The sequence below is a fragment of the Hypanus sabinus genome, chromosome 21 (assembly GCF_030144855.1).
Source record: "Hypanus sabinus isolate sHypSab1 chromosome 21, sHypSab1.hap1, whole genome shotgun sequence".
NCBI classification, from domain to species: Eukaryota; Metazoa; Chordata; class Chondrichthyes; order Myliobatiformes; family Dasyatidae; genus Hypanus; species Hypanus sabinus.
Genome location: NC_082726.1, coordinates 60,684,315 through 60,710,294, shown reverse-complemented (window position 1 = coordinate 60,710,294; position 25,980 = coordinate 60,684,315). Strand labels below are relative to the sequence as shown.

The following is a 25,980-nucleotide window of genomic DNA, read 5'->3' as shown; positions in this document are numbered from 1 at the left end:
GAGTTCAGAGGGAAAAATAAATCAGCCATGGTCAAATGGTGGAGCAGACTTGATGGGCCAAGTTGTCTAATTCTGCTCCTAAGTCTTATCGTCCTAATGACCAAGGGATTGGACATTGATGTGGATATTTTCTTCAGTATTTTGCGTTCTAATTTTCAATAATGTCATCAGCCTATCATATCCATACCAGACTATCAGTTCCTATCCATATCAGTCCTGTTATCATCCACTCATCAAAATACCATGTAAATGTTGCTTAAAGCTCTTGGGCTATGCATACTCCAGATTTCAACCATCCATTGTGTGAAAAAAGTTCTTCAATTAATCTGACCTTTACCTTAAACGTGACCTCTGCTTATAGGCAACTCATTTAAGAGAAAATATTTTTATCTTTGCCTTACAAAGTTTTTAAAATTTTATTTACAGCACAGTAGCAAACTAATGAGCCAATCTGCCCAATGAGCCCACGCTGCACAATTACACTCAATTGACCAATTAAACAACTAACTCATACTTTGTTTGGAATAAGGGAAGAAACCAGAGCACCTGGAGGAAACCCATGTGGTAACGGGGAGAACATTCAAACTCCTTACAGGTAGCAGTGGAATTGAATCTGGGTCGCTGGTGCTGTAATAGTGTTACACTAACAACTACACCTTCATGCAAACCTTAGTCAGATACCTCAACCTGCCCCAGTCGAAAGAAAACCTTCTTTTTCATTCTCTTGTAGCTAAAATGCTCCATCCCATGCAACATCCCTCGCGATAGACTGACGTCCTATCCGGGGGATGGGGCGGTAGTGTCGTACTCTCAGTTGCTTCATGCCACAGGAACCAGCATAAGCACCGGTCTGATGAGCCTATAAGGCTCGGGACAGACTTTAACTTTAACCATGCAACATCACAGTGAATCTCCTTTACACCCTTTGCAGTTCAAACACATCTTTTCTGCAGTGCAATGAACAAAATTGTACAGAATAATCCAGATTCTTTATATGAACTCCCTGTTCTACTATTCAATGCTCCAGCAAAGAAAGGCTATTATCTCAATTGCTTCTTTATCCACTGGAGATATTTATCAGAGTGCTGCATATGTAGGGCCTTCAGCTTTGTCAAAGATCTCTCCCATCTGTACAACAAACTCTTTGACCCCCTACCATCAGGCAGGAGGTACAGTAGCATTAGGACAAGAACTGTCCGGGTGGAAACAGCATCTCTTTCCTGGCTGTTAAGACTACTGCCACCACCCAGATCTCATCACGTATGAAGTGCCGGTAGCATTATACTGTTTACTTTTTAAAACTTGCATCAGAAATGCACCTTACTGATTAACTAGTGGTAATACTACTTGTGTGTTATGTGTATGATTAATATGCACTGTGTTGTGCAGCTTGGACTGGTGGAACATTGTTTTGATTACGGTTGCATGACAATAAGCTGAACTTGAACTGCCTCATCTACTTGTCCTCTGCCAAGATCTCTCTGTTCCTCAGTACTCTGGGAGTTCCTACCATACACTGTGTTTGGTCAAAAATGCATCAAGATTAAATTCCATTTGCCATAGCTCTGTCCATCAAAACATTCTACAACCAAAGACTATTCACAGTCAATATCATCACAATTTTCCATAATATCTGCAAATATACTAATCATAACTTTCCCATTCACATCCAGATCATTCAAGTATCTAACAAACAGTAAGGGCCTCAACAGTGTTCAACAACAACACTTGCTGTTGGCTCTCCATTACAAAATCCTTTCACCATCACTCTCTGCTTCAACACACTAAACCATAATTGCATTCTCCATCTCCACACTCCCCATCACGGAGACACACACCCATGCTTGTAACTCTCGGCTTTGGCAAAACCCCATGAGCGTCCTTCCCCTCAGACTTGCAAAATCAACTCCTGCAATGCCACCCCACCCTTGCAATCCAGACCTGTGACACCCCCCCCCCACCTCTGCCATCAAACACCTCACACGTACCAAAAGAGAACAATCCATCATCCTGTGTCATATTAGTTACTTCCTGTGATCCCACATCCCCTTCTGAAATTCTGTCCCACCCTTCCCACTCCAATTCCTCACGCCTTGACTATACATAAGCTCTTCAACCGAACCTGGCACGACATCCTTGCCTTCCTCTCTTGTCACCCTCCTCCTTCTCGCATCCCCTATTGCTTGCACTGTCTCTCTCTCTCTCTCTCTTGCTTTCCCCCACTTTCCTCCCCCTCCTCTGTCTCTTGCCTACGTCCTTCCCCTAAATTGCATAAACAAGTGAAAATCTCCAGATGTTAGAAATAAAGCAACACACACAAAATGCTGAAGGAACTCAGCAGGTCAGGCAGCATCTATGGAAAAGAGTACAGTCGGGCCGAGACCCTGTACTCTTTTCCATTGATGCTGCCTGGCCTGCTGAGTTCCTCCAGCATTTTGTGTCCCTATCTTGCATACTCTCTTTTGCCTCCCTTCCCGCCTCCGGTTGCCATGGTGCTCGGAGATCCGCCTTCACCTGCAGGCCGCTGCGTTTATTCCAGCTGAAGATGCTGCCTGGCCTGCTGAGTTCCTCCAGCATTTTGTGTCCCTATCTTGCATACTCTCTTTTGCCTCCCTTCCCGCCTCCGGTTGCCATGGTGCTCGGAGATCCGCCTTCACCTGCAGGCCGCTGCGTTTATTCCAGCTGAAGATGCTGCCTGGGTATCCACTAAGGGCCAGAAGCAGTTCGTGGATCATGGCACCGGCCTGGTCACCAACACCCAGTCGTCGCCGTCCCCCAGGAACAGAAACAAAATCGATGTGCCCGGTTTAACACAGAAAACAACTACCGCCAGATCTGCGCGCCGACATCTTTGTGACTGGCAAGAAATCAACCAAAATGGCGTTGCGCGCGATTGCCATGATTCATCCTGGCGACTGGAAGCTCTAAGACTGGACGTCCGCATTATTTAGTACTGGCAGTTTCCAAGTCACAATACGGATTGTTGGCATCTTTACTGTTGGGGAGTGGGGAGAGACCAGCAGACAGCGCTGGAGATTGAGAAGGACTCCCTTCCATTCCTTTTCTGTGGGTTTTGAGGTAGTTCATGAAGCCAATGTGGGGTCTATAGAGTTTTCCACAAAAGGGAAAAAGTGACCCTCAGGGTGAGTGAGTGGATAGTTTGTGAGATGCTGCACTCTTTCTGCCACGTACATTGGGCTCTGGGCGTTCATCATTCCTAGATTTGAGGTTCTTAATGCACCTTCCCCTTGTGAAGGGGTATGGTCTAGAGCTCCCAAAGGGTGTTGAGCACATACTTGAATCTCTTTCCCTGTCCACTAATCTCTTTACATGATAAAGCTCACTTGAGTCAGGAATGTGAACTATATTGGACTGCCCGGTATGGCCAAGTTGGATATCAGGTAAGGATAATAACCTCTTCCAATGAATTTGGAGGATTTTCAATATTCTGGGTAGATTTAGATTGTGAATAGCAGGGGTCCAAACATAATCCTCGTGACGTCCAACTAGTTACAGACTGCCAACTTGTGAAAGACCCTTTTATAATCACAGGAGATTCTACAAAAGCTGAAAATCCAGGGAAACGCTTTTTACCAGAGTGTAATTGGCTAATATGAAGGGGCATGATTTTAAGGAAGAAGGTACAGTATAGGAGGTACAAAAAAGCTGGATGAACTCAGCAGGTCGGGCAGCATCCATTGTATAGGAGGGATGTCAGAGATATGTTTTTTTACACAGAGAGTGGTAGGTGCATGGAATATGTTGCCAGAGTGATGGTAGAGGCAGACACGCTAGGGACATTTATGAAATGATAGGCACTTGGATTATAGAAACATGGAGTGTTATGTTGGAGAGAATGGTTAGATTGATCTTGGATTAAAAGATCAACAAATCATGAGCTGAGGGGTCTATCAATATTATTGTACTGTAATATTCTGTGTTAGTGGTGTATTTGATGACTAGCACATGGATCAAGTGGCGTCCATCTGCTTCATATGTATAATTAATTTTCCCACAACAGGCTTGATTTTGACACTTTTATTTTCACAATAGGAAATAAAATATTAATTTTGGATATTTATCTAATATCTTCTACTGTCCTAGCTAATTTTTAGGGCAATTTTTCAGGCTTTTGGATAAATTTGCATTGCAGTTTAGCTTTGCAACAGGCAGAACTTTCCAATGCTTCAGAAGGTCTCGCCACTTCTTCCCATACTCCCAGTTTGGTCTCTAGTAGGAAAGCACTTTTGTTCACAGCATACTCCTTGGTGTTGCCTTCTTCAATGGCAGAGGTACCTCCGCATACAAAAACCAAGTTCCGAATGGCGGCCATGGCATGACACACCTCCAGTTTAGTGCCATTGGGGAGCAAGGGGATACGGTTGACCACCTTGTTGGCTTTGAACTTCTGCAAGTTTACTTCGATGGTGTGCTTGTGACTTTGCACGGAGAGAGCTGTGTCATCTTGGAAGGCAACTACTGGCCTGTGTTTGAACTCAATGGGGAAAGTCAGGCTTTGCTTAACTTCGCCTGTTATTGTGTCAAAACAGTCCACAACTCCCACCCTGGAGATCCTGTCATTGATCATACATCTGCCAGTTGCTATGTAGATGTATCTGTCCCCTTGGGTCACAACCTCGGCACAGTCCATGGGGACAGTCATCCTTCCAACAGTGGTCCACTTCTCCTTTTTCTCATCATACCGGTAAATAGTGGGGATGTACTTCCTGGGGGCTATGCTGCCCCCAACGGTGTATACTAACCCGTTGCACGCTATCATTGAATGGAAGACCAACCCAAGTGGGAGGTCTGGCAACTTGTTCCAAATGCTTTTGTCCAGATTGTACCTCCATGCTGACTTTAGGCTGGCATTTTGCTCATTGGTTCCTCCTGTCACATATAGGTAATTCCTCGTGCAAACAGCCCCCAAAGCAGCAGCTCGATAAGGCATGTGCGCAACCTTAATCCACTTGTTCTCATCAACAATATATGCATAGATGGCATTCCGAAAACCACCATCACTGCTTTGCCCCCCCAACACTAGAACCACATCCACCAGGGCTCCTTTCCTCTGGAACTGTAAGATACTGTCGGTGTTCTCCTGTTTGCGGTGACTAAGCACATCCACTATGGCACACACGCAGGTCGTGTTGTTCTTGACCAACGCCTCTTCATTGCTGACTTTTGAGAGCAGCTGGTCAGTGACTCCATTCAGATAAATACTGGAAAACAACTTCTGAAAATTATCCATCCTGTTCTCCAAGCTGTGGTTCGTCCATCTTAGTACGGTTGAGAGGACTTGGTCTTCATTAGTGGTGTGGAGGTTTTCATCCTTGACTAGCCTCAGTAATATATGGTATGGGCACTCCACAAATTCCTTTGTCTCACTCAAGTGGAAGAATTCATCTTTCATGTAGGAGTACACAGTGGCTACCAGTTCAGGTAAGTCATAGGTCTCAGCCAACATAAGCGTATACATGTAATTTTGTTTGTCAAGGACGAGCTCTAGGTATTCCACGCAATGGAACTTGAGTCGGTTTATCATGAAATACTTGGCTCCTTTGAGCAGATCCTCCACATTTTTGTCAGCAATGATGATCTTACCTGTGTAGAAATAGTCCAGCAGTTGTTCCACCGAAACTGGGCTCATGTAATCGATGTCAATGGTGACGGACAGCTCATCAGATGGTTGGATATTGCAACTGCAGATTAAGTCCTTGACGTAGGGACTGACCGCAGTGAGAATGTTCTGGTGGGCTGAAAATGAATGGGAACCCACATTGATGACAACATCACAGCATTCCTTGTTCTGTCTTTGAGTATTGAGAGCTTGCAAAATGAAGGTACTGTGCTTATGGTCATCAAATTCCAGCTTCATCTTGCAATGGGCAAGACAGTTCTGAAGTTTGCAGCAGAGCCTCTTAAGATAGAAGTCTATCGTAACCAGGAAGTGATGCAATAAGCCTTGATCTCACAATACTTCTAATCCATCACTTGAATGTTTGTGACTATACATCAGGAAAATGTATAAAACAGGAGCTTGGATTGGCCAGTCCCTATTTGTCAGCCCCTTGGAAGATTGACCAATTGTCCTGTTTCACAAGGGTCAGCTGTGCTTGTTTAGCAGGTTCCCAGCAGTTGAAATTTTTGAAGAGCTCACATGGAAGGTCAATAAGAAAAGGGCATTAGATGCATACAAAGACCTTAACAAGTCCCTTGACAAGGTCCCACATGGCAAATGATCCAGAAGTAGGACAGCTCATGGGATCGAAGGAATAGTGGCTGAATAGATCCAAAAGAGATATGGCTGATGTCTGTTCTTGTGTCTATAAAGCTGCTACCAATGAGGTGCACAGAACTCGGTATTCAGTTCCTAGCATTTTGATTTAGGCCTAAATAAAGGGTGCATCTTTAAAGAGTTTACAGATGTGACTGGCAGTGAAGAGGAAAGAAATACACTGTTCTGTTGTGTAGATGGTCTAGTCAGATGGAAAAAAATTAAAATTCACCGTGAAGAAGTTGATGTTTTTGAGAAGTGGATCAGAGCAAGGAATTTAAAAGTGAGAAGGTACCAAAAGGTGTGTGGGAACAGAGGGACAATGGAGTCTATGCCCATATGTCTATAAAGGTATCACAACATGTCAGTAATGTGGCATAAAAGGTATATTATTTATTATGCAAAGCATAGAATATAAGAGCAAGTGGTTTTGCTGGAAATGTATATAACCACAGCTTGAGCACCGTGTACACTTGTTGTCACTGCATTACAGGAAAGATGTGATTGCACTGGACAGGACAGGGAGAGTTGATAAAACTGTTGTTGGAACTGCAAGATCTGGAACTAAAGCATGGAAATTTTTATTTATTTATTTAGAGATATGGCACAGTAACAGGCCTTTCTAGCCCAGCCAGCCTGTGCCATCCAGTTATACCATCTGTTTTCAAAATGTGGGAGGAAACCAGAGCACCCAGAGGTAACCCATGTGATTAAGGGAAGAACTCTCAAAGTTCTTACAGATAGTGTCAGGAAATGTAAAGCAATACACTAATGTGCCACCCTTATTGAATAAGCTCAGGTAGTTTTCTTTGAAAATTAGGATTGTATAATATTACGAGGGGCCAAAAGGAAGGAAGTAGAAGCTAAATCCCTTAACAGAGCGATGAGAAATCAGAAGGAATGATATAAAGTAATTAGTGCAAGGATTAGAGTGAAGTGATAAAGGGCAACACACACAAATACTGGAGGAACTCAGCAGGTCAGGCAGCATCTATGGAGAGGAAAACATAGTCGATGTTTTAGGCTGAGACCCTTTGTCAGGACAGAAAGGAAGAGGGAAGATACTAGAATAAAAAGGTAGAGAAGGAGGCAGGAGGACAAGCTAGAAGGTGATAGGTGAAGCCAGGTGGGTGGGGGAGGAAGGGATAAAGTAAGAAGCTGGGAAGTAATAGGAGGAAACGACAAAGGGCTCCACTACATGTAACAACAATAAACCAATTCCAATTCCAAAAATTCTGAATGGGTAACGGTTACGAGATGTCTTGCTACAACTCAGCAGTAGTTAAATGGATGCTTAACAAACTGACCTGTGAACTTGTTGCTGGAAGTGAAGTGTGAGCTGTATAGACACAATGGGCTGAATGGCCTCCTACAATGTTGTAGTTTTCAGTGATTCTATGATGGTAGAATAGACACCCAGGTTCAACTGGCTTCCCATTGCTTGTTTCTTATACTTCATAATGGAGCACCAAGAGGCAGGAAGATGGAGGGTGGGAATTCCAGAGCCTAAGACCCAGGGAACTACAGACATGACAGGCAGCAGGAGTGATTAAAATCTAGGATGAGCAAGTGATCAGCAGTTACTGAAAGTGGAGAAATTGGAGGACCTAGCTGAACAAAAACAACCCATGCAGCTTTCCTGTGGGTGGATTTGTGGATCTGATAAAGAAATGTCACAAACTCAGTTGATCCCAATTGCTCACCTGTTCAAAGATTTGTCATTGTAATGAGTAACCACCATTGAGAAAAATCATCTTGTCTCGGTTGCCCTTAACACCGGAAAAAAAGACATGAAGGTGTCTCATAGCAATTATAGCCTACCTCTGCCTTTTTTTATTTATTTAGAGATCTAGCACAGTATAGGACTTTCCAGCCCTTCAAGCCACACTGCCAGCAACACACCAGTTTAACCCTAGCTTGATCACAGGACAATTTACAGTGTCCAATTACCTACTAACCAGTACTTTGGACAGTGGGAGGGAACTGCAGCACCTGGAAGAAGCCCACACATTCATGGGCAGGACGTACAAACTCCTTATAGATGATGCCAGAACTGAACTCTGACCTCCAACCTCCAGAGCTGTAGTAGCTTTGCATTAGCCGTTATGCTTCTGTGGAGTCTTCTAGGGCCATCTGCATGATTTGGAACATATATAGCAGCTCAATAATTAAAAGACTATGAAAGAATAAAGTAAAATAAAGAGAGAGAAAGAGATCACCCTTGACTCCTAGAACTTGCTGGGAATAACCTGCCTGAATTAGTAAATCCTGGACACTTAGTCCGTTATCAATGTTATTTTCTTTTTCATCAAACATCCGTACTTCCTATCCTTTCTTGAGGGAGTAGATGCTGGCAGACCTTTACTATAGTTGCATTTGTTAGTTGCTGGTTTAAGTAACCATTGTCTTCAAGCCAGCATCAAGTCTGCTTTGCCATTTGATCAAGGCTGATTTATTTTCCCTCTCAATTCCACAGCCATCTGTGGCACAGAAATTCCATCTCATCTCTTTTCTAAAGGGACATCACACAGTGAGTGTCAGCATGTCACTCGATCATTGCAGGCTACAGTTCCTCTGTGGCTTGCCTGCTAATGGTACATGTATACATGCTCCTGGATAGGGATCAAGAGCAAACTTAGGTTTAGTCAGGTACAAAATCATTGGTGGTGTTCATGCAGAATTGGCACAAAGATAGTATTTATTCATTGAGGGATAAGGGCCTTTCAGACAAGATTACGATTATTCAGATTACGATTATTGAGAAATTAATATCACATTACCAATGTTACTGTTAATTCTGATCAACAATGCCATTGTTAATATTATTGTACTTCCTGTAGCTAATTAAATGGCCACTGAGTGTATGTTTGTGGTCGTCTGCTTCTGAAGCCCATCCTCTTCTAAGTTCAAATTGCTGTGTGTTCAGAAATGTTCTTCTGCACACCACTGTTGTTAAGTGTGGTTATTCGAGTTACAGTCTCTTCTTGTCATTTTGAATTACAGGCCATTCTCCTCTTACCTCTCTCATTAAGAAAGCATTTTCACCCACAGAACTGCTGCTCACTGCATGTTATTTTTTGTTTTTCACACCATTCTCTATAAACACTAGAGACTGTTGTGTGTGAAAATCCCAGGAGATGAGCAGATTCAGAGATATTCAATCCACCCCTTTAGGCATCCACAATCACTCCATGGTAAAGTCACTTAGATCATATTTCTTTCCCATTCTAATGTTTAGTCAGAACAGCAAATGAACCTCTTGACCATGTCTGCATGCTTTTATGCATAAGTTGCTGCTAATTGATTTATTAAATGTATGAATTAATGAGCAGATGTACAGATGTATCCAATAATGTGGCCATTGATTTTAAATTATCTCTACTATTGTCTATTATTTGCTCCAAAACAGCAAAAAAATCATATAACACCAATTTTATTGGTAATCAACCAAGTTCTAATACAGAATAGATTTCCGATATAGAAAATAAATCAACCTCATAATGAATGAAACTCAGCTTCCACCTACTCTGTATATTAAGTTGATGACAATGAGGGAAACTGTTCCCAGAACCAGTAGGACTGAAGATAAAATTGCTGGAAAAGAAGGGGAGTCCAACAAGCAAAAAAAAACAAAAGTTAGAGGAACTCAACAGGTCAGGCAGCATCTGTAAAGGCAGGGGCATAGTCAGCATTTCACATTGAGACTCTGCATCTGGACAACAGATCAAGATTGTCATTTCCTGTACACAATTGTAAGGAGAACTGAATAATTGCTTCTCCAGATCTGATGCAGCACACCAAAAAAACACAAAAGATAAAAGAACACAGGAATATGAATTAAAAAAAACATACAATAAATATAAATACATAAGATAGTTATCAAATGTATGTTCATAAAGTGATGTCAGGCTGTACATAAGTTGACTTACGGGAAATAACAAAGTAGTGATGGAGTTAGGTGCAAGTGGTGATCAGCCTTATTTTTGGGGAAAGTAATTGTTTTTGAGTCTGATGGTTTTGGCATGGATGCTACATAGCCTCTTCCCTGATGAGAGTGGGACAAATGGTCCATAAACAGGTGGGTGGGATCCTTCATGTTGTTACTGGCCCTTTGCCAGCACCTTCCTGTATATTAGCACAAGCATCTAAAATCAGCAAATGGCTGAGGAAAGGACAAATGTATTGATCTCATTTCACAGAACATTGCTGGTTTATGCTGAGCTTAATTGTCAATTTTAGAAAAGTCAGGTCACCTCTCTCCTTTTGTCATAGATAAATTACTAGAGTAGGTATACCTTATGGTCCAATATCCTAAATATCTATTTGAAACTCACCTCCAACATTACTTGAACAACCTACTTAATTATAGGGGTAAGCACCACTGAAATGATTCTTTCAACCACCAGGCCAATGGTGACTGTCCAATATTCATTTACACTAAACCTGTTTTATTTTTCCCATATTTAGATCAATTCCACCCCAGATGTTGGGACTCACTTACACCATAAGACCATAAAATATAGAAGCAGAATTAGGCCAATCATGGCTGATTCATTTTTCCTCTCAACCCCATTCTCCTGCCTTCTCCACATAACTTTTGAGGTCCTTACCAATTAAGAACATAAATCCCACTTTAAATATACAGAATGACTTGGCCTCTACAGATGTCCATGGCAATGAATTGCACAAATTCACCACCCCCTGGCTAAAGAAATTCCTCTTCATTTCTTTTCTGAGAATGTAGACAACATGGTGTCCAATTAACCTACTGATCAAAACTGCTCGGGATGTAGGAAGAGACTATAACACCCAGGGGAAACGTAGCACACTCACATGGACAACATACATATTCCACTCAAACCACACTGGATGTCAGGATTGAACTTGAGTCTGTGGTGTTGTGAGACACTATATCTGTTGGATCTGACTGTTTAACTTTTATTTTATATAATTATATAGAAGTAACTGTTTACTATGCTTCCTAGTGGCCACAGTATGTTCAGTGTGTTTCCCTAGCGGTTACTTCTGGAAGCTTCTCTTAGTTCTACATTATTTGGATAAGAGCTTTCTCATTAGTTGACTCTTACCTACAAATTTGAATGGAATTTTCTTATCTAGGATATAAAAACATCTTAATCTCTTTGTTTTTGTCTCTCTTTTCACTTAGTAGACCTCTAGACCTGTTCATTTCAATTTCTTTGCCCTTTTTATGCTGAATAAAACTATCATGAAGGAAGAAATTTTTGTGCCTCTTTCCTGACTTCTGAAAGCACTTTGGACTGATACATCAGAATCCAAGACCTCCTCACCATAAAATGAGGTTGAAACCAAAGCTTGGCCATGACTGTCTTTTGGGTGAATTAACAAACCTCTGAGTTGCAATAAGTTATTTAAGGAAGGCCACCTCATTTCAGTCTCATTGTGTTTGCCATATCTTGTAAATAATTTATTCCTAAATTAATCCCTCACTTTGTAAATGAATTGTGATGCCTAAAGATTTAAACAACATTGCAGATATACTCATGTAAAAACATTTCCTACGTTTGGTCAAAACAAAAATTGTATTGAAACCTGTAACACTCTGGCCTGTACCAAGATGCCTAGTTCAATACCAAAACATTGAAATCTTGACACACTACACAAAGTGCTTTAGAAGAAATAGGATAGCAGATTTAATAATAGCTTGTATCTTTTCAAATGACACTGAAACATACATACAGAACAGAGCAAATTGTACAGGAACAGTTTTATGTAGTGGGATAGTAACATTTTTATTTATAATATGTCCAACATATCTCTTAATTTTCTTCACTTAGCCATTGAAAATAGAAATGATTTTATTTTTTCAGATCTCTACACACATTTGAAGAGGAAGTAGTTACATTTAGAGTTCTGGCAGTTACAGGTTCTCCAAATCCTGGGTCCTTTTCTCACTGCGCACACATCCCCAATATAACACTGGAAACAGACAAAACACAGGAAGAGTCAGTTTGATATTTGTCCTGTATGCAGAATCTTTTACATTTTCACTTCTCAGGACATGAAGTTGCCAAGGCCAGCTTTGGTTGCTCAAACCTAAGAGAAAAGATCTCTTATTATAAATAGAATATTTGGCCAGGCAAGAATAAATAATCATCATCATCGTCATTTTGTGCCATGCTGTATGACATGGGTAATCATGGTCTTCCATCTGTATGACTATGATTGTTCTTGTAAATTTTTTCTACAGAAGTGGTTGCCATTGCCTTCTTCCAGGCAATGTCTTTACAAGCCATTATCAATACTCTTCAGAGATTTCTGCCAGCATTAATGGTCGCAAAACCAGGATTTATGATATGTATCAACTGGTTGTATAATCATCTACCACCTGCTCCCATGATCCCAGGGCTAAGCAGGTGCTACACCTTGCTCAAGGGTGACCTGCAGGCAGCAAATGGAGGGAGTGTCTTACAACCTCTTTTGGTACAGTCATATCTCCAACCCGCTTCCCCAGAAATATAATGTAAATATAATATAAAGGTCGATCCATAGTGTACAGACATCAACATTTAAGAGGCATTTAGATGCACACATGGACAGGCAAACAACAGAGGGGGAAAGACCAGATGCAGTCTAAACATTCAGAATCAGGTTTGGTATCATTGATGGAGATGGCCTGTATTAAGGTTGAAGGATTTTCTGTATATGTCAGTGGGTGGGAGGGAGGAATGAGGCTTGTTTTTATGCTATTGATGTAGTTGTGTTGTTCTGCTAAACATTGTGGGGATGTAACATTGGCGTGGAATGTGTGGTCACACTTTCAAGCCGCCCACAGCACATCCTTGGGTTGTATTGGTTGTTAAGGCAAACAACACATTTCACTGTGTGTTTCGATGTACATGTGTAAGTAAATGAATCTGAATTTGAATCTGACATATGCATTTTATTTATTGTTTTGTAGCAGCAGTATAGCAAATATATAAAAACTCTTGGTTACAATAAGAAATATAAACATAAGTAATACAAAAAGTTCAAGTTTATTGTCATCCGACTGTACATGTATGCAACCAAATGAAATAACATTCCTCTGGACCATGGTGCATCCACAAAACATATATCACACACAGGATATTAACCAAAATATTACCTTAAATAAGTTAATAAAATATAATTCAAAATGCACGTAGTGGGCAGCACAGACAAACACTAAACAGTTTGCTGTCCCAGTGGCGCGACCTTGGTGTTGGCAGAGTATTCATTAGTCTCACAGCCTGAGGGAAGAAGCTGTTAATCCAGTCTGGAAATCCTCATTCTGATTCTCCTTTACCTCCTTCCTGACAGTAGAAGGTCGAGGGGATTGTGGGATGGGTGGTAGGGATCATTAACAATGCCTCAAGCCCTTTGTCTGCAGTGCTCCTGGTAAACATCACAAATAGAAGGGAGCGAGACCCCAGTGATCTTCTCAGTGGTTTTTGCTATCCTCTGTTCTTGCAGCTTCTATACCACACAATGACGCAGCCAGACTGAACACTGTGGAAAGTTGTAAGAATGAGGGTAGGGAACCTTGCATGCCTCAATCTGCTCAGAAGGGATAGATTAGTGAGGAGGTGCTAGTGGATCCAGGTTAGATCATTTGTTATATGCACACCAAGGAACTTACTTAATCTTCACTCTCTCCTCCACAGAGCCTTTGATGTGCAATGGAGAATGGGTGATCTGTGCCTTCCTGAAGTCCACAATCATCTCTTGTCCGCGTTGAGAGTCAGGTTGGTGTTCTCACATCTTCTGACAAGCCTCTCAAACTCTGTTTGAGACTCATCGCAGTTGCTGATGGGGTCAGTCACTGTAGTATCTTTAGCGAACTTGATGTGGTTTGAGCTGGATATGGCAGTGCAGTTGTGAGTCAGCAACATGAAGAGTAGCAGGCTGAGCACACAGCTCTGGGGAGCACTAGTGCTCTGTGTATTGGAACTTGAGATCTTGCTGCCAATTCAGAGTGACTGGGGTCTTTCCATGAAGAAGTCCAAGATCCAGTTATAGAGAGGGGTATTGAGTACCAATGTGGACATTTCCCCACCAGCCTCTGTGTTAAACACTGAACAACATCCTGGTGTATGAGGCCCCATTTTCTAAGTGGGACAGGTCAGGCTGGAGGGCCAAGGTTATAGTGTAATCAGTGAACCGGTTTCAGTGGTCAATAAACTGGAAAGGGGCAATGTAACTGGAAGTTGGGATTTTATACAATCCATTACAAGCTGCTCAAAGCACTTCATGATGGTTGAAGTCAGTGTCCTGGACAGTAATTATTTAGGCCAGTTACTGTCACTGTCTTGGTCACCACTGGAATGATGGTAGCTACTTTGAAACCTGCAGGGGCAGTGTCGCCATAGAGCTCATGCAGTGCTTCCCCACCACTGGCACAGGGGAGGGAGGGAATGTAAACAGCAATAATCACAATGGCAGTGAACTCTCTTGGTAAGTAGAAGTGCCTGCACTTCATTAAAAAGCTTATCTGTGGTGAGCCAGAGGTCTTATTGATGTAGACACAAAGACCTTCTTGGATGGTCTTAAGTGCATTCACAGCATTTCAGTGCATCCAAAAGGAGATTAGGCCTTGATTGAAGATTGAGGGGGGATCTTATTGAAACGTATAAAATTCTAAAGGGACTGGCAGGCTAGATGCAGGAAGATTGTTTCCGATGTTGGGGAAGTCCAGAATGAGGGGTCACAGTTTAAGGATAAAGGGGAAGCCTTTTAGGACCGAGATGAGGAAAAACTTCTTCACACAGAGAGTGGTGAATCTGTGGAATTCTCTGCCAAAGGAAACAGTTGAGGCCAGTTCATTGGCTATATTTAAGAGGAAGTTAGATATGGCCCTTGTGGCTAAAGGGATCGGGGGAATGGAGAGAAAGCAGGTACAGGGTTTTGAGTTGGATGATCAGCCATGATCATACTGAATGGCGTTGCAGGCTCGAAGGGCCAATGGCCTACTCCTGTACCTATTTTCTATGTTTCTATGTTCAGTCCATGGCCTCCTCTACTGCCATAATGAGGCCACTGTCAGGTAGGAGAAGCTGTACCTCATATTCTATCTGGGTAGCCTCCAACCTGATGGTGTGAACATAACTTCCTCTAACTTCCAGTAATTTCTCTCCCCCTTGCCTTTCTCTATTTTTTGAAACTCCATTCTGGCTCCTCTCTTACCCTTTCTCTTCTACCCACCTGTCCATCACTTCTCTCTGGTGCCCCTCCTGCTACCCTTTCTCCCAAGGTCTACTTTCTCCACACTTATCAGATTTCTTTACCTCTTCCACCTATTAGCTCCCAGCTTCTCTGTTTATCCCATCTTCCCCTCTCCCTGGTTTCACTTATCACCTGCCATCTTGTAATTCCACCCCACCCCCAAATTTCTTAATCTGGCTTCTTCCCTTCTTTTCCAGTACTGATGGAAAATAGTCTTGGTCCGACTGTTTATTCAATTCTTAAGTAAAGAGAAGAAGAGAAAGATTTGCCAAGTAGGAAGTAAAATTAGGAACTGGAATATTCTGCATCCTTTAAATCTCCAACAACAATCACAACATGTGAGTGTGATAGGACAGTACGGTACAGCCCAGTACAGACCCTTCACCCCACAATATTGTGGTGACCTTTTAACCTCTTCCTAGATCAATCTAAACTTTTCCCTCCATTTTTCTTTCATCCATATGCCTATCTCTTAAATGGCTCTAATGCATTGGCCTCTACACCACCCTGGCAGTGTGTTCCATGCACTTACCACTATGTTAAAAAAATCTACCTTTGACATTCTCCTGTACTTTCCTCCTATCATATTAAAATTATGCACTCTCGTATTAGACATTGCTGCCCTGGGAAAAATGGTGGTGGTTTTCCACTCTACAAGTGGTTCGTTTCATCAAATGCACCTCTGTTATCTCATCTTTCATCCTCCTATGCTCCAAAGAGAAAAACCTTAGTTTGCTAAAAGTTTTTTTCATAAGAGATGCCCTCTAATCTAGACAGCATGCTAGTAAATCTCTTGCACCCTTTGATTCCACACTTGCGATTGTCCACTTTCTGCAGAGTTGAATTGCAGTCACTATATCATTTCATCAAAATCTGTACCTGTACCATTAATTATATGATGTAGGGAATATAATGTCCTAATAAGGTAAATATATACAAAACTATGAAGGTCCCAAGAGGTTGCATTTGAGATGCCCTTTTCAGAAGGGTAGGAGTAGAGCGGTGTAAACTGTCCAGCGATATGATGTGCAGGGTATTTCTCTGCCACAAGTAATTGACTGATGTGTACGCTTTTCCTGTTAAAAGAACTTGTGTTTGATGCCTGCACAAATTGCCTGCACATTGCAGAAAGCAGGTTGTCTGTTTAAATAGTCATACATTCTGTGGCCACTTCAGTGGGTACAATTGCTTATTAATGCAAATATCTGATCAGGTGGTGGCAACTGCAAGCATAAAAGCATTCAGACATGGTCAAGAGATTGAGTTATCCAGACCAAACATCAGAATGGGGAAAAAATATAATCTAAGTGACCTTAACTGTGGGGTGGTTATTAGTGCTAGACAGGGTAATTTGGGTATTTCACAAACTGTTGATCTCCTGGGATTTTCACTCACAACAGTCTTTACAGTTTACAGAGAAAGGTGTGAAAAATAAAAACAATCCAGTTAGTGAGAGCCCTGTGGGCAAAATTGCCTTGTTAATGAGAGAAGTCAGAGGAGAATGGCCAGGCTGGTTCAAGGTGACAGTAAATCAAATAACAATGCATTACAACAGTGGTGTGCAGAAGGGCATTTCCAAATCAACAACACATCAAACCTTGAAATGGGTGGGCTACAGGAGCAGAAGGTCACATACACCCAGTGGGCACTTTATTAGCTACAGGAGGTGTCTAATAAAGTGGCCACTGAGTGTAGAACAGAGCAGAATTATAATGAAAATTGAGAAATTAGCCATGATACTGGATATTATAAAAGGTAGATTAATGTCAATTTAATTGACAAATCTGCTGTCTGAGGGAGTGACAGGTAATTCCTTATCCATACTTATTTCCACTTGTTCACAGGTACAGTACATCACTGGCAAGACCAATACACCGTATTGAGTAACCTGCTGACTACTTCAGAGGGCAGTTATGGCACAGTCACAGTGGTAGAGTCACACATGGTCCAGATCAAGTAAACAAGACAATTTTCTTTCCCTACAGAATATTAATGAATTAAATGGATTTATTATGCCAGTCTGGTAACTCCATTGTTCCTATTACTGGCACTATAATTTTTTATTTTTAAACTTGATTACCTAATTACTTGAATTTAAGTTCCCTTGTTGCTGTGTTGGAATTTGAGCTGATGTCTCCAGATCAATAACTCAGTCCCTGGTTAGTTATTATGGTGAGAATCAATAACATGCCTCAATTCTACTTTACATAATCTCTTTGTGAAAAATGAGTGTTTAGGCTTGAGTTCAGCTGTGATCAATAATTCTACAGTTAAATCATCTTTTTTCCCCTCAATCTAATGAGAACCAGGAAGAATGTACCATTTTCACTTTATTTTGTTATGCAACATAAGATTACAAATTTTAAAGCCACAATAAGATCATAAGACATAGGAGCTGAATTGGGCCATTTGGCCCAGTAATTCTGCTCCACCACTCCAGCATGACTGATTTATTATCCCTCGCAACCCCATTCTCCTCCAAGAGGAACTCAACCTTGTCATTAGGTTTGGAGGCTTGCATGCCTCAATGACCCGGAGAGCTATTTGGCTCGAGTCAAGGTTTCTATGATTTGGCTTAGTAGAGTCACACATTCCAAAGAGATCAAAGGGTAGAATCCAGACCAGGAGTGGTCCGGTCCTGCAGGTTTGGGGGTTCACCTTATGGCTAACCACCCTGACTGGTAAAACAAAATTTGTTATAGAAACAGCAATGAGGAATCCTTCTACATCTGAGTGTGATGGTATTCCTGAGTCTCTACTTGGGACCTGCGTGACTGATGATAGTGAAAACCAAGCTATTGAAGTGATGAAGGAAGCCCTGACTGCCACCAGAGAAGGAAGACCTTCATTGCTGCCCTAAATGCCAGTGGTGTAACGGACTTCAATCAATCAATCAACCCCATTCACCTGCCTTGATCTGAATCTCTTGCCAGCTTGCAGAATGTTGACACAAATAGTATGGAGTTCTTCCGTCTGCAAAACGATGTTAACCTGTTCAAGTTAGTCAGGTCAGTTGACAGTTTCTCCAGATCTTTTAACAAGCATGTGAATCAATACCTAGGAATAAATTAAACCTCCAGTATATAAAATAAAATTCTCGTCCTAACCAAGATAAAGCATCATGCAATTCTTCTCACAATAGATCCCCGGTCACCTTGTGTACTTGTGACTTACGTCAGTAAATTCCTAGAACTTCTGTTATGTCTGGGAAAGTGAGCTTACAAATTAGATTTCAGTAGCAGAGAATAAGGGCAGTGGTGGGCATAACAAAGGGAATATCAAAGGGTGAGACCAAATAACTTAGAGCAGCAGTTAGAAGCTATTATGTTAATTTGTCTGTGTTATACTCAGCGACCATTTTATTAGGTACACCAGCTTATTAGTGCAAATATCTAATCAGCCAATCATGTGGCAGCAACTCAATGCATAAAAACATGTAGACATGGTCAAGATATTTAGACCAAACATCATAAGAGAGAAGATCAAAGGGACTTTCGCCATGGAATGATTGTTGAAGCTAGAGGGGGTGGTTTGAGTATTTCAGAAACTACTGAATTCCTGGATTTTCACACAAGAAGGTGACAGTAACTCAAATAATCATGTGTCACACAGCGATGTAAAGAAGAGCATCTGAATTACAAATACCTGGGGATGCAAATTGACAATAAACCGGACTGGTCAAAGAACACTGAGGCCGTCTACAAGAAGGGTCAGAGCCGTCTCTATTTCCTGAGGAGACTGAGGTCCTTTAACATCTGCCGGACGATGCTGAGGATGTTCTACGAGGCTGTGGTGGCCAATGCTATCATGTTTGCTGTTGTGTGCTGGGGCAGCAGGCTGAGAGTAGAAGACACCAACAGAATCAACAAACTCATTTGTAAGGCCACTGATGTTGTGGGGATGGAACAGGACTCTCTGACGGTGGTGTCTGAAAAGAGGATGCTGTCCAAGTTGCATGCCATCTTGGACAATGACTCCCATCCACTCCATAATGTACTGGTTAGGCACAGGAGTACATTCAGCCAGAGACTCATTCCACCGAGATGTAACACGGAGCGTCGTAGGAAGTCATTCCTACCTGTGGCCATCAAACTTTACAACTCCTCCCTTGGAGTGTCAGACACCCTGAGCCAATAGGCTGGTCCTGGACTTATTTCCACTTGGCATGATTAACTTATTATTATTTAATTATTTATGATTTTATATTGCTATATTTCTTCACTATTCTTGGTTGGTGCGGCTGTAATGAAACCCAGTTTCCCTCGGGATCAATAAAATATGTCTGTCTGTCTGTCTGAATGCACAACATTTCAAAACTTGAAGTTGAAGGGCTACAGCAGCAAAAGACCACAGCGGTGTTCTACCTCCTGTACCTAATAAAGTGGCCACTGAGTGTGATGCTAATAGCATGGCTGTGGTATATGATTAGACTAACAGAAAAAGACTATATAAAAATAGATTGGTCACAATTAAATATCATATTTTACCACATCAGAGAGCAGATTTGTTACCTCTTTGATTTGTTTATGATATACATAAATGATTTGGATGAAAATGTAGATGGATTGATTAGTAAATTTGCACACAACACAAATATTGCCAAGAGTATGGATCCTAACTGTTGGAAATCCAAAACATCACACACAAGTGCTGGAGGAACTCAGCAGCTCAGACAGCACCTGTGGATAGGATTAAACAATCAACGTTTCAGGCTGAAACTCTTCATCAGGACAGTTGTTGATAGTGAGGAGAGGTCTCAAAGGATTCAATAGGACAAGGGCCTACTGGAGATATGAGCAGAGAAATGGCAGATGGTGTTTAATCTGGATGATTGCGAGGTGCAGCACTATGGGAAGTCAAATACAAAGCAGTATGTAGTAAATGACAGGACTCTCAGGATCATTGATATGTATAGAAATCTCAGGATTCAAGTCCATAGTCATAGTTCTCTAAGAATGGCTATACAAATACATAGGGTGATAAAGCAGGCGTGCAGCAAACTTGCCACTATCAGTCAGGGCATTGAATATAAAAGTCATGAAGTCATGTTGCAGCTGAGTAGAATGTTCTTCTTAAGCCCATCACCGCTACTGGGGCATAGGCTGTCAATGGCAGCATGCCAGAGCCAGTCTTTTAGGAAAATCCTTCTGCTCCCAGGGGCTTCTATGGCGCTGTGTTTTTACGGATGGTGTTACTAGCCCCAAGCCCAATGCTCCTTAATTCACAGCCAGGCTTAGGACAACCCATGGCAGAGTTGAATAGAACCTTATTTGGCCATATTTGGAGTAGTATGTGCATTTCTGGTTGCTGCATTACATGAAGGATGTGGAGGATGGAACAGAGTTTCACTGGGATGTTGCCTAGATTAGAGAGTAACAGCAATAAGGAGGTGTTGGACAAACTTGGGTTGTTTTCTCTGGAACATGAGAGGACTAGGGAGACCTAACAGAAGAATATAAAATTATGAGAGGCATTGATAGGGTATGTAGTCCCAGAGCATAACATGGTAGCATAGTGGTTAGTACAATGCTTTATAGTACCAGCAGCCAAGGTTCAATTCCTGCTGCTGCCTGTTCTTCTGTGACTGTGTGGGTTTCCTCCAGGTGCTGTGGTTTCCTTCCACAGTCCATTGTGTATCGGTTGTTAGGCTAATTGGCCATTGTAAATTGTCCTGTGATTAAGCTAGGATTAAATAGGGGGATTGCGCAGCTCAAAGGACCAGAAAGGCCTATTCCACACTATCTCAATAGGTGAATAGATAGATAGATAAATAAATAAAACTTTAAGGTGATAGGTGGAAAGTTTAAAAGTTTTTACACAGAGAGTGGTAGGTGCTTGGAAAGCACTATCAGAACTGGTGAAAGCAGATATGTTTATGAATGATGTTTATGAATGTTTATGATGTTTATGAATCATTTAGAAGGACACATGAACAGGCATAGAGTGGAGGGAGATGTGATCATGAGCAGACAGATAGGATTAGTTTAATATGACATCATGGTCAGCACAGATGTAGGACTGAAGGGCATGAACCCCTGCTGTACCTTGGGTGCTGTCTGTGTGGAGTTTCTATTCTGTGCAAAAATGACAGAATCAACAGTGGAATGGCTAAACCTGTGGGAATATGTACTTGGAGCAGTGAAGCAAAATTAACCTGAAAAGCTCTTTTCATCACCTGTATGTTCTTGGTGGACTGAGCAACCTCCCTCTATACCATAATTTGCTTTGATTCCCTGTAAATATCAGAGTTTGATTCTACCAAAAAGATAACCATGCAAAGAATCTCATTCATGGAAACAAGTTTTTAGATGGGAGACAAGTTCATTAATACAGCATAGTTAATCTCCTGTTATTTATTGATTTGTTCTTCACTGTTGAGGGCAGGGTTTGCATTCCTTTCTCTCATTGACTTTCCTTAAATCCTCATCAAGATCTGAGAATTAAGGAACCAGATCAGGTTCAATGGGAAAACTCTTTTTTGCAGAAAATCTTAGTTCTGTACAAGAAGCACTTTATAAGACAATATAGACTTGGATTTTTTTTTCTTTGTAGGACCTTCTATATTAATATAAAGTGATAAAATGCACTGTGTTGAAATCCCCAGTATTTAATCACAAATGTATTTTGAGTGACATTTGTCATTCAGCACAGAAACAGGCCCTTTGGCCCAACTGGTCCAAGCTAACCAAAATTCCCATCTAAGCTTCTCCCATTTGAGATCCAGGTTCAATTTCCACCAGGGTCTGTTAGGAGTTTGTTCTCCCTGTAATTGTGTGGGTTTCCTCCAAATGATCTCGTTTCCTCCCACAGTCCAAAGACTTACAGGTTAGTAGGTTAATTGGCCACATACATGTAATTAGGCAGCGTGGGCTCATTGGGCCAGTAGGATCTGTTACTGTGCTGTACTTCTAAATAAAAAGAACAGGGCATTGCAAACATCCTGACAGGGCTTTCTGCTAAGTGTGTATAAATTTGTCCTAAATCTACACTATCACCTAAACTGGGGATAGATTGATGAGGAATTAAGGATATAGAACAATAATATTTTGCAGTCCTGGGATGCAGGGGCTAATTGCAATACTCCAACCAGGAGTTGTTTTTCAAGAGAAAGAGCGGTGTTGTTGTAAATTTACAAGGAAGAGTAGAATCTACCTCTTTTAGCAGCTAGGTTTGCATCTAATGTTAAGGATTAAAGATTAGCTTTGTTTGTCACATGTATCTCGAAGCATCGAAATATGCAGTGTTTTCAATGTTATTTAGGGTTGTTTGTGTGAACAACCAACAGAATCTGAGGATGTGCTGGGGACAGCTTGCATGTGTTGCCATGCTTCCAGCATGCCCACAGCTTACTAACACTCACTTTTGGGAGGAAACCAAAAGTTCAAAGTAAATTTATTATCAAAGTACATTTATGTCACCATATACAACCCTGAGGTTCATTTCCTTACAGGCATTCTCAATAAGTCCACAATTGAATAATCACTGTAATAGAACCAATGAAAGACCACACCAACTTGGGCATTCAACCAGTGTGCAAAAGACAAAAAAAAACTCTACAAATGCAAAAATAAAGAAATAAGAATAATAAATAAATGTTAAAAACATGAGATGAAGAATCCTTGAAAGTGAGGCCATAGGAGTGGGAACAGTTCAGTGATGGGGCAGGTGAGTGGAGTTCAAGAACCCTTTGGTTCAAGAGCCTAATGTCTGAGGAATAGTAACTTTTCCTGAACCTAGTGGTGTGAGTCCTGAGGCTCCTGTACCATCTTCCTGATGGCAGCAGCGAGAAAGAGAGCACTGGGTGGTGGTGGTCCCTGATCATGGATGCTGCTTTCGTGCGACGTTTTGTGTAAATGTGTTCAATGCTTCAATCGAAGCATCCAGAAGAAACGCATGGGGTCACGGGGAGACATTCAAATTCCTTACAGACAGCGGCGGGAATTGAATCCCAATCTTACAGTGCTGCATTAATGGCTGCGCTACTGTGCAATATTGAAACTGTTCCATTTTGCAATATGATATATTTTGTGGGCATAGTTTTAAGATAATAGGCTGCAAAAATAGACAGGGAGTTGAGAGGGGAGTGGGAGGGGATCAGGAAAATATTGCCGGGGGTCTGCAATTCGCTTTCAACGAGTAGGAACCAGAAAGTGCGGGGAGGTCTGAGGCAGAGGACAGAACGTGGGGAGACCCATGCGCTATAAATCATCACGACATTCTGAAACCACCATGCCACACAGTTGCGTTGTATCCTTGATACTCAGAAAAGGGGAGAATTAATCGATTTTAACGCGGAACTTTAAACACATCTCATTTTAACCCAGCAGTTGGGTAAATCAGTAGTAACGCAGTGGACAACACTAACTCAAAAGGTACAGTACTAGTAATCCGTCCATGGAACCAGTTTCCAGTACGGTGAAAGCGATCTCAGACTGGACGACCTTTTACCCTTTAATGTCAGAGAGATGGGCAAATGTTATCCGGAATACTTGGTCCTCTCTCAGTGCCTCCCCTCCAGACGTGTGCAATGAGGAGATGGGATGCAGACTGCAAACTCATTTCCTGGGGAATGGATGCTATTTAACCCCCCTCCCACCTTTCTCTCACTCAATTCAGCGAGCATTTTGGATCGACGTTCTCGATCTGATGTTGAGCCAGAACTCAAGTGGATTCGTCAGTTGCTCCATTCGTTGACAAGGCTTAGAGTTAACTTTGTATCAGACTCGAAGCTGTTTCACCTTCCCAACACCATAAGGCTATAAACCGTAAGACAAAGGAGCAGAATTGGGCCATTCGGCCCGTTGAATCTACTCCGCCATTTCAACGTAGCTGATCCCATTCTCTTCCCTTCTCCCCGTCGCCCTGACTAATCAAGACCACCGCCCCGGCTATCTCTGTAAGCCAAACCTCACTTCTCCATGCAAACAAATGGGTATTACTTGAGATCTCGGATTATTAACACTTCTCCCGCTCAACCCTTGGTAATAACGGTAACGGAAATCGAGTACCCAAAAACTAAAAGACACAAGAAGCATGAATCAAAGTTCTGGTCGCAGAGGCAGACTGCTGAAAGAGAAATTAATTCATATTGCATGGCGGAGGAAAGTGGCCAGTCCAAAACATTGACGGTACTTCACGTACAGCCAGATGAAAAAATGGAGAAAACACAGACCTTTCCCGGGTCATGATTGCCAGTCTATGGACACTTTCTACATATAAACGAGCTCTCATGGTATTACTCAATTCAAAAGTCGACGTACATACTGTACATACGAACGGCAGAACTGGTTCTCTTTATTTTCAGTATTTTTTCTTTATTATCAGTCTTTTACGCTTTGATACTCTTCATTATTGTACCGAGAAGGTCTGGTTTCCATATCAAGTATTTTTTGTGGATTTTCACACAAACGGACAGAACTGACTTTTTGATATCTGTAAAAACGGAACCCGTTGGTAACTCGGGAGGGGGTGGGGTTTCTGAACAACAAAATAAGTCGACTCTACCTGTGGCCCTTGTCCATATTTCTTCTCCCAGGTTGGAAGCCGTTTGGTCTGTAGTTTCTTCAGCACCTCGTGCAGGGCTCCGAGCTGTCGTCCAGGAGAGGGGGTGCGGTGGATGGTTTAGAATTAAAGAGGTTTGGTGAAATTCTTCGTACTATATAGTCCTCCAAACAAATATTATAAATGATTATAATTAAGTCACTACTTTCCCTGAAGGTTTGTACTTGGGGCATCTGTAATAAGCTACAACATTTCCGTTATCTTAAATACCACTGCACGGCAAGAAAATATTGGGTTTAAAGGAAATGTCCTTAAAAAGTCAAAAGAGGAGATTTAGTTTAATTCAGCATCGCGGGCCGAGGGCCTGTTCCTGTCCTGTACTATTATATGTTAAATACGATGTCATAACTTCAACACACACAAAATGCTGGTGCCACCAGCATTTTGTGTGTGTTGTTTGAATTTCCAGCATCTGCAGATTTCCTCGTGTTTGCGTTATAACTTCAACCTCAGTTTTATTTCCACACACCCGTGCACCTGGTACTGTTCGTTTAAACTAATTTAAATGTTTTAACTTTTAATACTTTACCAAAATCGCAAAAATCAAATTCACACTCCAGTAACTTCAAACTGTGTTGAGAGAACGCACATTTAACTAATCAAGAACATCAAGCTGTCCCCTACAAGGCTACCCCATTGCCAGTAATAAAACAACGACAAACCAACCAGTTCCTTTTCGCTGGAAGGATAAGAATTTTTGGAGTAGAAATCTCGCAGGGCTCTTGTCTCCACATCCGAGTTCTCGGTGCCAATAGCCGTGGTGAGTAAGGTGGAAAAGTAGACGGCAAGCAGAAGCCGGTCGCTGATCATGGTGCTGAATGAATTTCCGCCCCGGCTGACGTACGGAAACGGGTCTGGGAGCTTGTAGTGTTTAACTCTTTGTCCCAGCGCCTGACTTTTATACAGTGGGACTATCGGTC

At 41.8% G+C, this 25,980-nt stretch overlaps 4 protein-coding genes across 6 annotated transcripts in view; 1 reads left to right on the top strand and 3 right to left on the bottom strand.

Moving 5' to 3' along the window:
* Positions 1-2,873, bottom strand: part of tubgcp4 (tubulin gamma complex component 4) — a 58,354-nt gene extending 55,481 nt beyond the window's left edge. Inside the window, exon 1 of one of the 2 annotated variants that reach the window (XM_059946674.1) lies at positions 2,658-2,873. In XM_059946674.1, the coding sequence (XP_059802657.1) occupies positions 2,658-2,735 (78 nt within the window). In that variant the 5' untranslated portion in view covers positions 2,736-2,873. Of the gene's footprint in view, positions 1-2,514 lie in introns of both variants that reach the window. The other variant, XM_059946675.1, reaches the window with a different exon arrangement.
* A 360-nt stretch (positions 2,874-3,233) lies between these two features.
* ttc23 (tetratricopeptide repeat domain 23) overlaps positions 3,234-25,980 on the top strand; it is a 190,957-nt gene continuing 168,210 nt past the window's right edge. For both annotated transcript variants that reach the window (XM_059946679.1, XM_059946676.1), the window contains exons 1-2: positions 3,234-3,401; positions 13,942-14,022. In XM_059946679.1, the coding sequence (XP_059802662.1) occupies positions 3,382-3,401; positions 13,942-14,022 (101 nt within the window). In that variant the 5' untranslated portion in view covers positions 3,234-3,381. The remainder of the gene's footprint in view (positions 3,402-13,941; positions 14,023-25,980) is intronic.
* On the bottom strand, positions 4,112-5,929 carry LOC132379207 (calicin-like). The gene has a single exon (XM_059946881.1). The coding sequence runs from the start codon at positions 5,876-5,878 to the stop codon at positions 4,112-4,114; it is 1,767 nt and encodes a 588-aa protein (XP_059802864.1). The 5' UTR covers positions 5,879-5,929.
* On the bottom strand, positions 12,083-25,870 carry LOC132379108 (cocaine- and amphetamine-regulated transcript protein-like). The gene is made up of 3 exons (XM_059946683.1): positions 25,727-25,870; positions 25,004-25,087; positions 12,083-12,235 (listed from the first exon to the last, which is right to left on the bottom strand). The coding sequence occupies exons 1-3, from the start codon at positions 25,868-25,870 to the stop codon at positions 12,131-12,133; spliced, it is 333 nt and encodes a 110-aa protein (XP_059802666.1). The 3' UTR covers positions 12,083-12,130.

What these genes read in the sequence shown, in the direction of transcription:
- LOC132379207 (XM_059946881.1), bottom strand. Translation starts at nt 5,878, where the DNA reads ATGAAGCTGGAATTTGATGACCATAAGCACAGTACCTTCATTTTGCAA.
- LOC132379108 (XM_059946683.1), bottom strand. Translation starts at nt 25,870, where the DNA reads ATGATCAGCGACCGGCTTCTGCTTGCCGTCTACTTTTCCACCTTACTC. An exon ending in CTTCCAGCGAAAAGGAACTG is followed by an intron (nt 25,088 to 25,726) that starts GTTGGTTTGTCG and finishes CCTGGACGACAG; the next exon opens with CTCGGAGCCCTGCACGAGGT. An exon ending in AATATGGACAAGGGCCACAG is followed by an intron (nt 12,236 to 25,003) that starts GTAGAGTCGACT and finishes GTCTGTTTCCAG; the next exon opens with TGTTATATTGGGGATGTGTG.